The 13,097-nt window shown below is 37.5% G+C and overlaps 1 protein-coding gene across 1 annotated transcript in view; it reads left to right on the top strand.

The window, feature by feature from the left end:
• LOC130228841 (pikachurin) overlaps positions 1–13,097 on the top strand; it is a 67,240-nt gene that overhangs the window by 30,683 nt on the left and 23,460 nt on the right. The window contains exons 8-12 of the mRNA XM_056457314.1: positions 3,187–3,299; positions 3,774–4,200; positions 9,859–9,959; positions 10,031–10,131; positions 12,095–12,239. Of these exons, the coding sequence (XP_056313289.1) occupies positions 3,187–3,299; positions 3,774–4,200; positions 9,859–9,959; positions 10,031–10,131; positions 12,095–12,239 (887 nt within the window). The remainder of the gene's footprint in view (positions 1–3,186; positions 3,300–3,773; positions 4,201–9,858; positions 9,960–10,030; positions 10,132–12,094; positions 12,240–13,097) is intronic.

Below are 13,097 nucleotides of genomic sequence, written 5' to 3'. Positions count from 1 at the left end.
TGTTACGCACACAGAACCCCTAAGCAGACAGATTAGCAAAGACCACCACACACACACACACACACACACACACTTGTATATGTGATTTTCGAGAACTGATCATAGAAGCAGTTTATTTTATTTGGTATTTTATATCATATTTTTTCTTGGGAATAATATTTCTACAGGAGTTGTTGACATGGAGTTGGGCCAGATTTTGAAAAGACCCAAACCATCCAAACATAAAAATAAAACAAAGCAAAACAAATCTAAAAAAGGAGTTATGTGTAATAATAATGAAATGACACAAATACTGAACTACTCAAATTTACATTTAGTCATTTAGCAGACGCTTTTATCCAAAGCGACTTACAAATGAGGACAAGAAAGCAATTTACACAACTAAAAGAGCAGCAGTGAACAAGTGCTATAGACAAGTTTCAGGTCTGTAAAGTCTAAGAAGCTAAGCATTAGAAGAATTTTTTTTTTGAGAGAGAGTACAGTTAGTGGTATAGCCAGAGAGGCAGTTAAGATTAGGAAGGAAAGTGGAGACTAAATAGTTGAGTTTTTAGTCGTTTCTTGAAGACAGCAAGTGACTCTGCTGTTCTGATGTAGTTAGGGAGTTCATTCCACCAACTGGGCAGATTGAATGCGAGAGTTCGGGAAAGTGATTTCTTCCCTCTTAGGGATGGAACAACGAGGCGACGTTCATTCACAGAACGCAAGTTTCTGGAGGGCACATAAATCTGCAGAAGTGAGAGCAGATAAGAAGGAGCAAAGCCAGAGCTTGGAAGCGCGGCTAGTAGAGAGTTGCAATAATCCAGTTTGGAGAGAACAAGAGCTTGAACAATGAGTTGAGCTGCATGTTCAGATATGAAGGGTCGGACCTTTCTGATGTTATAGAGTGCGAATCTGCAAGATCGAGCAGTTCTAGAAATGTGGTCAGAGAAGTTCAGTTGGTCATCAATCGTTACTCCAAGGCTTTTTACCATTTTGGATGCAGTGATGGTTGCTCCATCCATCTGGATTGAGAAGTTATGGTGAAGAGTCGGGTTGGCAGAAACTTTAAGCATTTCCGTTTTTGCAAGGTTAAGCTGAAGATGATGATCTTTCATCCAGTGTGAAATGTCTGACAGGCAGGCTGAAATGTGAGCTGGAACCGAGGGATCATCAGGGTGAAAAGAGAGGTATAGCTGGGTATCATCAACATAGCAGTGGTAGGAAAATCCATGTTTCTGGATGACTGTTCCTAAAGATGTCGTGTAGATGGAGAGGAGAAATGGCCCAAGAACAGAGCCCTGAGGTACCACAGTGTTTAGATGCTGTAGGTTGGACACCTCTCCCCTCCAAGACACCCTGTATTTAATACTTTATATAAAAGGCTGTTTTGGTGATGGCAGCCTCTTATATGGAGTCACATGCATTGCTCAGGTGTGAGTTTTTCACAGACTTCAACAGAATGTAAAAATATTGATGGTTCTGTGGGTCTCGTCTATCAAATCTGAGCTTTAATTTGTATTTTCTATTGGATTCGAGTCAGGTGATTGCCTGGTCCATTCTCCAGCTTGATTTTCTTTCTCTGAAAGCATTTGAAAGTTTCCTTGGCTGTGTTATGGATCATCATCTTGCTGAAATGTCCACCCTGGTTTCATCTACATCCTTCTGCTAATGTAGCTGTTGGACTGAAGCAGCTGATATTCATTTACACTGATGAAGGGAAGAGGGTTGCTGAAGAACTGCTGAGAGATTTCAGCTGCTGTCTGGGCTTTCACTGCCTTTCTACACCTCCCTTTCTTCATGTGTTCAATACTTTTTCCTGTGTCATTTAATTTTATTACAAAGAACTTCATTTGTAAACTAATTAGATTTGTTTTCTTTTTATATATGTATTTCTTTGTTTTCAAGTGAACGGCACCTTTAGAAATATGTTTTCTGAAAAAAAATTCTGACGTGTTCAATACTTGCTGGCCTTTTTCTTCACCTACCCATAAACCCAAACCTCACAGGAAACCTGTGGCAAATGTTGAATGTCAAAAGACTGTAAGTATGAATTTTAAGTGTTTGGAAATTACAAGGACATAAGGCGTCCTTGTAAACCACCTTAATAGAGTACAACTAGGTCTTATCCATGTCTTTATACAATTTTGTAAACCACATAAACAAGCACACACTCACAGTGTCTCAGGATTGTTTTTGTAAATTGTGGGGACATCCCATTTGGATAATTATTTTTTGTGAAGTTTATTTGTAAACTAATTTCGAGAGGATCACGGTCTTGTGATTGAACACAACTGGTCCCGCATTAACTAATGCATGATTCACCAATCAGATGATTCTTAACTCATTATAAATAACAAGATTTTTTTACTACAGTTATCTTTGCCTTGAGGAATCCCCCCTTTCACCCCTACTCCTCCACCTTTCCCTTAAAAGCGTGGCATGGTGGCCCAGTGGTTAGCACTGTTGCATCACAGCAAGAACCTCACAGGTTCAAATCCTTAACAGGCCAAATGTCGTTTTTTTTTTTTTTTTTTTTTTTTTTTTACGTTCTTCCCGTGTTCACGTGGGTTTCCCCCGGGTTCTCCGATTTCCTCCCACAGTCCAAAAAACATGTCATAAGTGAATTGATCAATCTAAATTAACACTATAGTCGAACTCTTAACCAGCATTATCTCTCTATATAGCAAATTATGATCTGTAATCAGCTCTAAACAAAGAGGGGGGAGTCCTTGAGACCTACCAGAGCTCAAACTTCCCTCTCATCCTGCAAACGGGAGGGAGCCCCAGGCTCAAGGATATTCTGAGCTCAGGGCTCTCTCCCGGGACAGCATGTCAAACTCGCTTTATAATCAATCATCTCAACTCTTGAAATACAGTATAAAGCTGTGGTTTCTATTGTCCTACATCTATAACCAACCCTTATAACAAACTGTTCATTTATACTGTCTCAAAGATAATTTGTACTTATTCTGTATGCTTAGTAAACCATGTGAAAAAAGAAGGTGATATGGAAAATTTATAAACAATTCACCATTGTGTGAGGTGTAAACAAGTCTCAGAGACCTTCTACTTCATGCTTCTAGCATGTTTTTGAAATCTAGAAATCACATGTATTCTGTGCATGAGATGATAATGATTAGTTTTTTGTGTCCATTGTGTTTATGAGATCAAATGATTGAAATTTGCAATGCCCCGCTTTAAAAACAGGTTCAGTGGACACAGGCAGTGGAGACTATGACGTCTACATCTCAAACTCTGACAATAAAGATGAAGACAAGCTTGATATTGATGACTCAGATTATGATGTCTTCATTGAGGAGGTGAGACATCTTTTGTTTTCATTTTTGTCATAATGGTTTTAATAACTCATCTCTAATAACTGATTTCTTTTATCTTTGCCATGATGACAGCACATAATATTTGACTAGATATTATTCAAGACGCTTCTATACAGCTTAAAGTTACATTTAAAGGCTTAACTAGGTTATGTAGGCAGATTAAGATAAATAGGCAAGTCATTGCATAACGATGGTTTGTTTTGTAGATCGTCAATAAAAAATATTGCTTAAGAGGGCTAATAATGTTGACCAGAAAATGGTTTTTAAAAAATTAAAGACTGCTTTTATTCTAGCCGAAATAAAACAAGTAAGACTTTCTCCAGAAGAAAAAATATTACAGGAAGTACTGTGGAAAAAATCCCTTGCTTTGTTAGACATCATTTGGGAAATATTTGAAAAAGAAAACAACAATCACAGGAGGGCTCATCATTTTACCTTCAATTTCATATTTTGCAGATGAAGTTTCCTAGCAGTAAGAAGAGCGGCAGGCGGTCTCAGCTACGCTCCCGCATCGGGACTCCTGGAAATGGTAATGTTATTTACAGGATGAGAACCCCTGTTTCCCCAAATATCAGCTTCACTCCGACAACAGCATCAATATGGACCACAACTACAACAACAACAACAACAACAACAACTACACCTGTAACCACAACAACCGCCTCCAAAACAACAGTCACGCCACAGACTGCCACGCCCCCACCCCCAGTGCCATCTTCCAGTCCATCATTGACACCGTGGAAAGGGGAAAGAGTGCGAGTCTATGATGTCCCATGTGAAGAGACGGTCTGCCCGGCTGACAGCTTCTGCATCAATGATTACGACACTGGCGGCTCTCGATGTCACTGCAACCTCGGCCGACAGGGAGACTTCTGCTCAGAAGGTTAGTTACTTCTATATGTTCCCTATAAAGTGATTGTTACGTGGATAACCAAGAAACGTAACACAAATTGTGCTTTAAGATAATATATTTTCATCACAGGCTCATTGAGAACATGTGTCCAGGGCTAAATTTTTGGGAAACTGCAAATACTGTATGTGACTCAGTATATGTTTGCCTGCAGTTTCTGTAAAAAAACTGATGCTACAGGGCTTTATGGCGCAGGCAAGTTTTGTTCCTTTTCAAACTACAGTGCAAAGCATTTAGGCCCTGTCCACACAAACTCAGGTACTTTCAAAACTGCACTTTTTTCTATGTGGTTTCGCTGTTTTCCACACAAAAACACTGTATCAGGTGACTGAAACTTTGGGAAAACTCCGATCAGGGTAAAGGTTTTCTTAACTCTGGGTACTGTTAGTTCTTGTGGACACTTCAAGCAGAGTTTTCGCCTCATCATCTTGAAGTACATGCTGTTTTCACCTTGCTGATTGGCCAACACGACTGGGTTCACACCAAGCACAGAAAATGCAAATGGGGCAAAATGCGTCCGCTCATTCGTAGCACACGCATCGCATATTATGTGTTGTTTGCCCGTGGGATGTTAATCTGCCTCTGTTTTCACGGTTGCATTGATTTAATGCAATTGTAGCAAGGGGCGGGACCGAAAGTTGTGGGAATGGGGCGTGGCTGGTGCTTGAGTGATAACGAGCAGCACCTGTTTCCCGTACTGGCCTCGAGTTCAATGAAGGAGCTCTGAATAATAAAACGAGGAGAGACAGGAGTGGTAGAAGAGGGAGCACCATGTCTGGACACCTAATGTTTTATTTTTGCTTTCAGTTTGTTTTTCTGTTTATTTTTTCATTATTAAAATGTGTATGAAAGGTTTTTTGCCTCCTCCTTCCCGATGACCAGGTGGTCATCAACTTTATTACAGCAATTTACTTGGGCAAATACTTAGTCCCAATCCCAATTCCATTTTTGTACCTCTACGCCTTCCCCTTTTCCCTTAAAACCGAGTGTGAAGGGGAAGGGCTTTAAAGTTTACCCCTAAGAATTGGGACAGCACTATAGTACCTGCACACATCATCTTATGCCATCGCAATCTCTTGCTTCATATGAGATCAGAAAATGGCGACTGCTGTGTCATTTTTTGTTATTTTTTGGTATTTATCTTCAGGAAATCACTGAAGGCATATATTATGTTATAATAACAATATAATATGGCAATAAGCTCGTAATACTTTGCAATGTAAACACACAAAAACAACATTAACATTATAGCAGACACTGTAAACAGCTCATTCCCAGCCACCAGACTTTTCCGACAGGGTTTTCGAGTGTCATCGAGTGTCAGAATGTTGTGGGACTGTTATACAGGAGTTATTATTATGGATTATAGATAGCGAAATTTAGTGGTTTTTATTTTAGCGTTTTATGTTTTATTATGACGGTAAAACATGAATGAATATATTAAAACATGGACTTGTTTGTTGTAAAAATTCGTAATATTGACAAAAGATACTAATTTGTGGATATTCTTACTTCCGGGTTCAGCTATGTGGCTGGTGTATTCTGGAAAATTTTCTTACCCCTTGGTTTCGAGTGTGGTCCTGAAAAATCTCCACATGTTGCTTCGGCATGCCCTTAACCTGCATCACAATGCGTTTTGGCGTTTTCATGTGGAGGGAGAGTTTTTTAAAGGGTCACAAAACACCAAAATGCATTTTTTTGAAATGTTGACAGTCAGATATGTGTCCCACAATGCTAAAAACACTATTAGGACACATATATTTCACCAAAGCATAAAAAAATTGGTTGTTTTTGCGTTGTTTACAGCCAATTCGTTCTTCCAGTTTAAAAAGAAATATCAGAGCAACGTCACGGCGATGAGATCCTTGTGTAAATTCTTGCATGGAGACTAGATGTCTGTACCAGCAGGTACAAAGTGACGTCATTCAGCATTACTTCATGAGAAAGACTTTGTTCGAACCAATCAGCGCGCTTTATTGTGAATGAAGTAGCACTTCATTAATATGCATCATATAGCATCGAAGACTGTTTTTACCTGTTACAGTGTTCAGAGAGACGCCACGTTGTGTTGCCAACCGTAATTCAAACAAGTAGTGGAAGAATTGTTTGGAGACATGGGTCATCAGTGTTGTGTTTATAAATGTGCCACAATAAAAGTTTTGTTTCCATTTCCCCGCGATGAGAGCACAGATTACAGTGGTCTGCTAACACGTGACGAAAACACGTTTGTAAGGAACATTTTTTACCTGAGAGCATTTTGCATCTAGAAATGGTGAAATCTGGATTTGCCACTCCTCTTCTTTTAAAAAAGACGTGGCTCCTATTGGTGTTGATTGTCCTGTCTCTACGGATTTGATTAGTGTGTGATAAGTGTTCTTTGTTATTGTTTCTCCTGATGGCAAAGTACTCTTTCAGTTTAAAGACATTTCTTAGTCTAAATGATATAGTTTACAGTAATATCACTGCAATATTATGGACTGAAAATCCTCCACTTCCCACAGCTCTCAGATCTACTATCTATCTTGCCTGCGTCTGTGTTTGCGTTGTCACTGTAAAAATCAGCATGTGTGAACACTAATCAAATGAGTATATTTCATCTGCTTATCTTTGTATGGATGGCTTTTCTGCAGCGGTCAGTTTGCTCGATAGCTCACCTTGTATGGCGTCATTCTTGGGACGTTGTGCTGACTAGGTTTGAGTCTGGTGAAGGATGGTTTCAGAAACCAGGTGAAAAATAAAGGAATGTAAAATTGTGGTTAAAGTATACAGACTTGAAGCCACAGCTTCTCAGGGACGTGTATAAGAAGGATGTGTTATTGGCATGTATTTAAACATATAGCCATGTAATGTCATAGAGATTTTCAAAAATGTAGACAGTGGCCTCTAGTGGATTTGTCAACAAATGCTGCAAGCTAACGTTGCACATACTCATGATGAGTTTGGGTTGTTTACTGTTTTGCTAAATTCCACCAAAGGGTGAAATGAACTTGTGCTGCGTATATAGGCTATTTCACAAAGAATAAAACACTTATGATAATGAAAATTCATTCATTCATTCATTTTCGTTTCGGCTTAGTCCCTTTATTAATCTGGGGTCACCACAGCGGAATGAACCGCCAACTTATCCAGCATATGTTTTAAGCAGCGGATGCTCTTCCAGCTGCAACCCATCTCTGGGAAACACCCATACACACTCATTCACACACAAACACTACGGACAACTTAGCTTACCCAATTTACCCATAGCGCATGTCTTTGGACTTGTGGGGGAAACCGGAGGAAACCCACGCCAACATGCAAACTCAACACAGAAATGCCAACTTACCCAGCCAAGGCTCGAACCAGCGACCTTCTTGCTGTGGGGCAATCATGCTACCCACTGCGCCACTGTGACACCCTGATAATAAAAATAAAAAATAATATAATGATCGCAAAATTTGGCAATAAATGTGGCACAACCAGTTTTGCAGGCTATGCTATAGTGCTCATAAATATAAAGTAACAGTCACTAAACCTTTTTTGGATGGTTCCCATGGGTCATGGAATAAATACCATGTTTTTATCATGTTCCCAGCTAACAAATTTAGGTTGTGAGAACATTCTCATAACGTTATCTGTAACGTTCCAAGAATGTTGAAATGTCCAGTTTGCTTAATGTTGCCAGAACGTTTTTATATGGTTAGCATAACGTTCTTACGTTTTCAAAACCTAAATTCCACCAAAATATAACATTCTAAGAATGTTTATTTGGAAGGTTCCAAGAATGTTGAAATGTCCAGTTTGCTTAATGTTGCTAGAACGTTTTTATATGGTTAGCATAACGTTCTTACAACGTTTTTTCAAAACCTAAATTCCACCAAAATATAACATTCTAACGTTTATTTTGAAGGTTCCAAGAATGGTGAAATGTCCAGTTTTCTTAATGTGGCTAGAATGTTTTTATATAGTTAGCATAATGTTCTTACGTTTTCAAAACCTAAAATTCCACCAAAATATAATGTTGTTGCATGTGTTTCGTCTTTTGTTCCGGTTAGGCTATTTGTCAATGCTTTTTATCTTTTCCCATTTGTCAACTTTAGTTCACATTTCCTATCAGTAATCAAATGCAGTCACAAGGCTGTTCTTGTTAAAATATTGTCTATGGCTGTTTTTTTGTCTGCTCAGTGTTCAACCAGTCCTTCCTGAATTTTGCTGGAAAATCTTCAGATTTTTGTGCGTAAAATGACTGATTTTTGCAGTAACTTTTCTCAAAATTTGTTGGAATATTTCAGCGTTGTTTATGCTTTTTTTGCTGTGAAATTAAACACACAGTTGCACATCTCAGTTCTTTATTACATTTTTGACCTGGTCTGTATAGTTTGTGTCTGAGAAGCACAAAGAAACAAAGAGAGAATGTGTCTACCTCTTTTAACGTCACTGCGTTATATTTGACACACAAATGACTTTAAATAGTCAAAATAAACTATACTGTTACAATCTCTTTAGCAATAGCATTGAAAAAATCATGTTAAAAAATTAAAATTTAGCAATCAATACTACAAATATAGCCTTGTCAGCTGACATCTAAAGCAGGTCACACACCTAAGGAGAAATTCCAGAATTTCAACATTTCAGTCAGTGAAAGTCAATGAAAAGTCAGGAAAATTGACCTTTGGCTTTGAGTGGGAATCCTGGATTTGAGTTAATTTGGGTTGAGGGTAAATTTGGGCACAGTGATGAACTGTGGGATTTGTGCCCAAGAGATGAAACGCTCTGCAACCCCAGTTGCATATTATAATGACGAGCCAGGAAAGTTGTCCAAACAGACTGAAGGAAATCCTTTCCTGTGACCTTCAGTCGTACTAGCTGGGTTTGCATTACTCAGTGTTAATGCACATTTTGAAGTTTCACATGAGAAATAAGTGATGAAAAAGCCAAATTTCAAATAAAAAAACCTTAACTCAATAATTTAAAATAAATAAAAATGCTCACTTGAGGTGGTTTTGAACATGTATGAAAAAGGAAATGCAAATAATGGGAGATGTAAGCACATTTGCTAAATAATCTCAAACGTAGTGAATGGTATACTCATGTGACCAATCAGCTGTCCTGTCAGGCGGCATCTTGATATCAAAACGAAAAATATATATATATATCACTCACTAATACTGATCAATTTGATTTCAAAACCTTAACGTTCATTTGACATCCACAGGGTGTTCGCAGATACTTAAAAGTCTTACATTTTCTTTGTCTGTAATAAATAATATGTAAATGCATGGTGATTTTGCTCATACAAGTACAATTTGGAAGGATTTTTTTGCTCAAAAATTGCTTTTGACAACTGCGTCTGCATGTACATTACCAAATAAAGAACTAAAAAATATTGATCAACTGAATCTGATGATTTTTCGCATGACCAACCTGACCAATACTACAGCCAGCCACTCTAACAACTTGATGGAAACACACCTAATTAGCATTTGGGATTGTTATTGCTAACTATAAAAAGACTCGCCTCACATTAGGATGGATGTTCATTTTTTGACTCGGTTTACTCCTAAGAAATATAGCCTAAATAAAACATACTAGGTGTGTGCATGCAAAAATTTGATTTCAGAATTAAATGTAACCGCTCTATTTGTCCTACAGGTCTGACGATAAATTTCCCAAAGTTTTTCGGCTACTCCCACATGACGTTCGAGCCTCTTAAAAACTCGTACCAGAGCTTCCAGATCAGCCTGGAGTTTAAGGTAAAATCACAAGCACAGACAGACTTAAGTGTGTTTGAGATGCTTCTGACTCGCTGCTTTTGTGCTGTCAGGCAGAGGCTGAGGACGGACTGCTGTTGTACTGTGGAGAGAATGAACACGGTAGAGGAGATTTCACCTCCCTCGCTCTCATACGGGGGAAACTACACTACAGGTGCGTCCAAATTAATGTAATACTTGCAAACTGCTTATGTTTATTAAGTTTATGCTGATTTAAAGGGCACCTATTTTACCCCTTTTTACTTAAGATGAGTCTTTTGTGTCTCCAGAAAGTGTCTGTAAAGTTTCAGCTCAAAGTATGAATCAGGTTATTTATTATACCTTTCTGAACATGGGGATTTTCAACTCTGAGCTCACTGTAGCTGTTTATTTTGCCTGTGCCTTTAATGCAAATGAGCTGGTTCTCCCCGCCCACCATTCCCACGTTCATGTCAGAGCCACAGAGATCACTCTCTATTGCTCTGACGCATGTTTCCATTCCCTGCTGCGTCTCATGTCAGATAAACAGCACAGTGACAGATAAGAATGAGAAATACCACAGTAAGAAATTATGGTTATTTGATGCATGTGTTGTGGAGTTAATTAAAGCCTTTCTGGAACGATGAGTCACACACAATTTCGTTATAAACACGCATGCACACACACACACACGTTTAACTTTGCACTGTTTTTGCACAGCAAATGTGACAGGAGACAAGTTAATATCCACTGCTGTATGGATATCCGTTATGTTAACTTAGAAAACAAACTCGATTTAACGTCCACGAACCGAAATTAAGGTATCTTTTTTTTATAATTGTACTGACATGCAGCTGTGGCGATGAATTACAATGATTTTACTGTCTTTACCTTCACTGTAAAAAATAAATCTGTAAAATTTACTGTTAAAAAAAAACCCGGCAGCTGTTAAAAATATGGTACAAACTGTAAAAGTAATACCTCATTTTTACAGTAAACTACTGTATTTCATTAATTTACAGAGGTAATATGTCTGTATTTATAATTACCAACATCTGCACATCTTTTGTTAAACAGATAGAAACATTAGCACAGTCAAATGCAGATGATGATGAGAAAGTTTCATAATGAACCAACACTCATCACAAACAACGTTTCCCTCAAGCAGAAAAGTGTAAAAATATTATCAGACATATTGTGAAAAATTCCTTGGTCTGTTAAGCATAATTTGGCTAATAATTCTGACGTCAACTGTATATATTTTTTGACACATACTGGATGCATCTATCTATTCATTTATTTTGCTAATTAAGCAAAAAATATATTTATTATCAGAACTATTAATTCTGATAATAATAATTAATAATTATTAAATAATTATTAAATAATATTAAATATAATTATTAAATAATAATTAATAATTAATAAATATTAATAATAATTAATAATTAAATAATAATAAATACTTATTATTATTGTTGTTATTAATATTATTATTAACAATAATGATCAATCTAAAAAGGCACTGGAAAATAGGACTGAAAATCAATATAAGGAGTACAATATCATCTCGTAGTGGGCTAATTTTTGTTATTTTATATTAATATAATAATAAATTAATATCAAATATTATATTGGGCAGCACGGTGGCGCAGTGGGTAGCGGTGCGCTGGTTCGAGCCTCGGCTGGGTCAGTTGGCGTGGGTTTCCTCCGGGTGCTCCGGTTTTCCCCACAGTCTAAAGACATGTGCTATAGGGGAGTTGGGTAGGCTAAATTGTCCGTAATGTATGTGTGTGAATGAGAGTGTATGGGTGTTTCCCAGTACTGGGTTGCAGCTGGAAGGGCATAAAACATATGCTGGATAAGTTGGTGGTTCATTCCGCTGTGGTGACCCCTGATTAAAAAGGGATTAAGCCGACAAGAAAACGAATAAATGAATGAAAATATTCTGTTATTATAAATGTTATATTATATTTTAATATATTTTATCTAAATCTTTAAGTTAAGGGAGAGGCTTACTTGGGTGATCCTTGTATTTTTTGAGGCTTCTATCATTCATATAATAAATTCATATTATGAATTCAATCATAATTCATTTGATTGAACATAATAAGTGATTCTTCTTCTTATTATTATTATGTTGGTGGTTTTGTGCACAGGTTTAACTGTGGGACAGGAGCAGCACAGATCATCAGCGACAGCTCTATTGTGATTGGACAGTGGCACACCGTCACCATATTTAGAGACGGCATGAATGGCTGGCTGCGATTGGACAATGACACACCTGTGTCAAGCCGTTCACAGGTACATGAATTTATACATGACTTTAAGGATTTTGTGTAGAGATCTCATATGGTATTGTCATATTATTAAAGATAGATGTTATTTTAGGACTTTCCAGTATGTGTCACTATTGTTTGCATATGTATATTATTAAAGATAGATGTTATTATATTTCAGAGTATTTGAAGAAAAATATAAGTATGTATATTTACTATTTGTATAGTTTTTTTTTTAAGATTTATTTTTTGCTTGTTTGCCTTTATTAAGTGGATAGGACAGTATTTTAGACAGGAAACAAAGAGGGAGCGAGAGAGAGGGACGGGAAAAGTCCTCAAGCTGGGATTCGAACTCGGGCCGACCTGAAGTGCTACTGCACCTAATGTCAGCGCATTAACTACTATGTTAGTTTGAGTGCAGGCACATTTATGTTGTATTTTCATATATGTCATTATTCTAATAGATTATGGATATGTGTATTACCGTTCCTGGCCAGTAGGTTGTGTCTGTGTATAAGTCAAGAGGCAAGAGTCATTTTTTCTTCTCTCTCAATTAGTTATGGTTCGAGGCTGGTACGGTTGCCGATTTATAACCTAACAACTGTTAATTAAACAAGGAAGAACGTCAAAGTTTGACACTAGTGTAACGTCAGTGCTCAGGCTGCCTAGTTTGTGGATGAACATTATGTGCACGCAATAAAAGTTCAAGAGTGGCTCGAGTTGTATCCATCATACTGAAAACCCTTCCAGTGGGGAGTTTATTGAGGTACAGTAAGTAACTTGATAAAAACTGGACACATATTGTGTGAAAATCTCATTACATGATTACAGTATAGTGAGCAAAATGATCACATCAGTATATTATGGTTTTGTTTAAATTACA

Source organism: Danio aesculapii, chromosome 5 (assembly GCF_903798145.1).
Source record: "Danio aesculapii chromosome 5, fDanAes4.1, whole genome shotgun sequence".
In the NCBI taxonomy this organism is placed as follows: Eukaryota; Metazoa; Chordata; class Actinopteri; order Cypriniformes; family Danionidae; genus Danio; species Danio aesculapii.
This window is presented reverse-complemented; position numbering and strand designations above follow the sequence as displayed.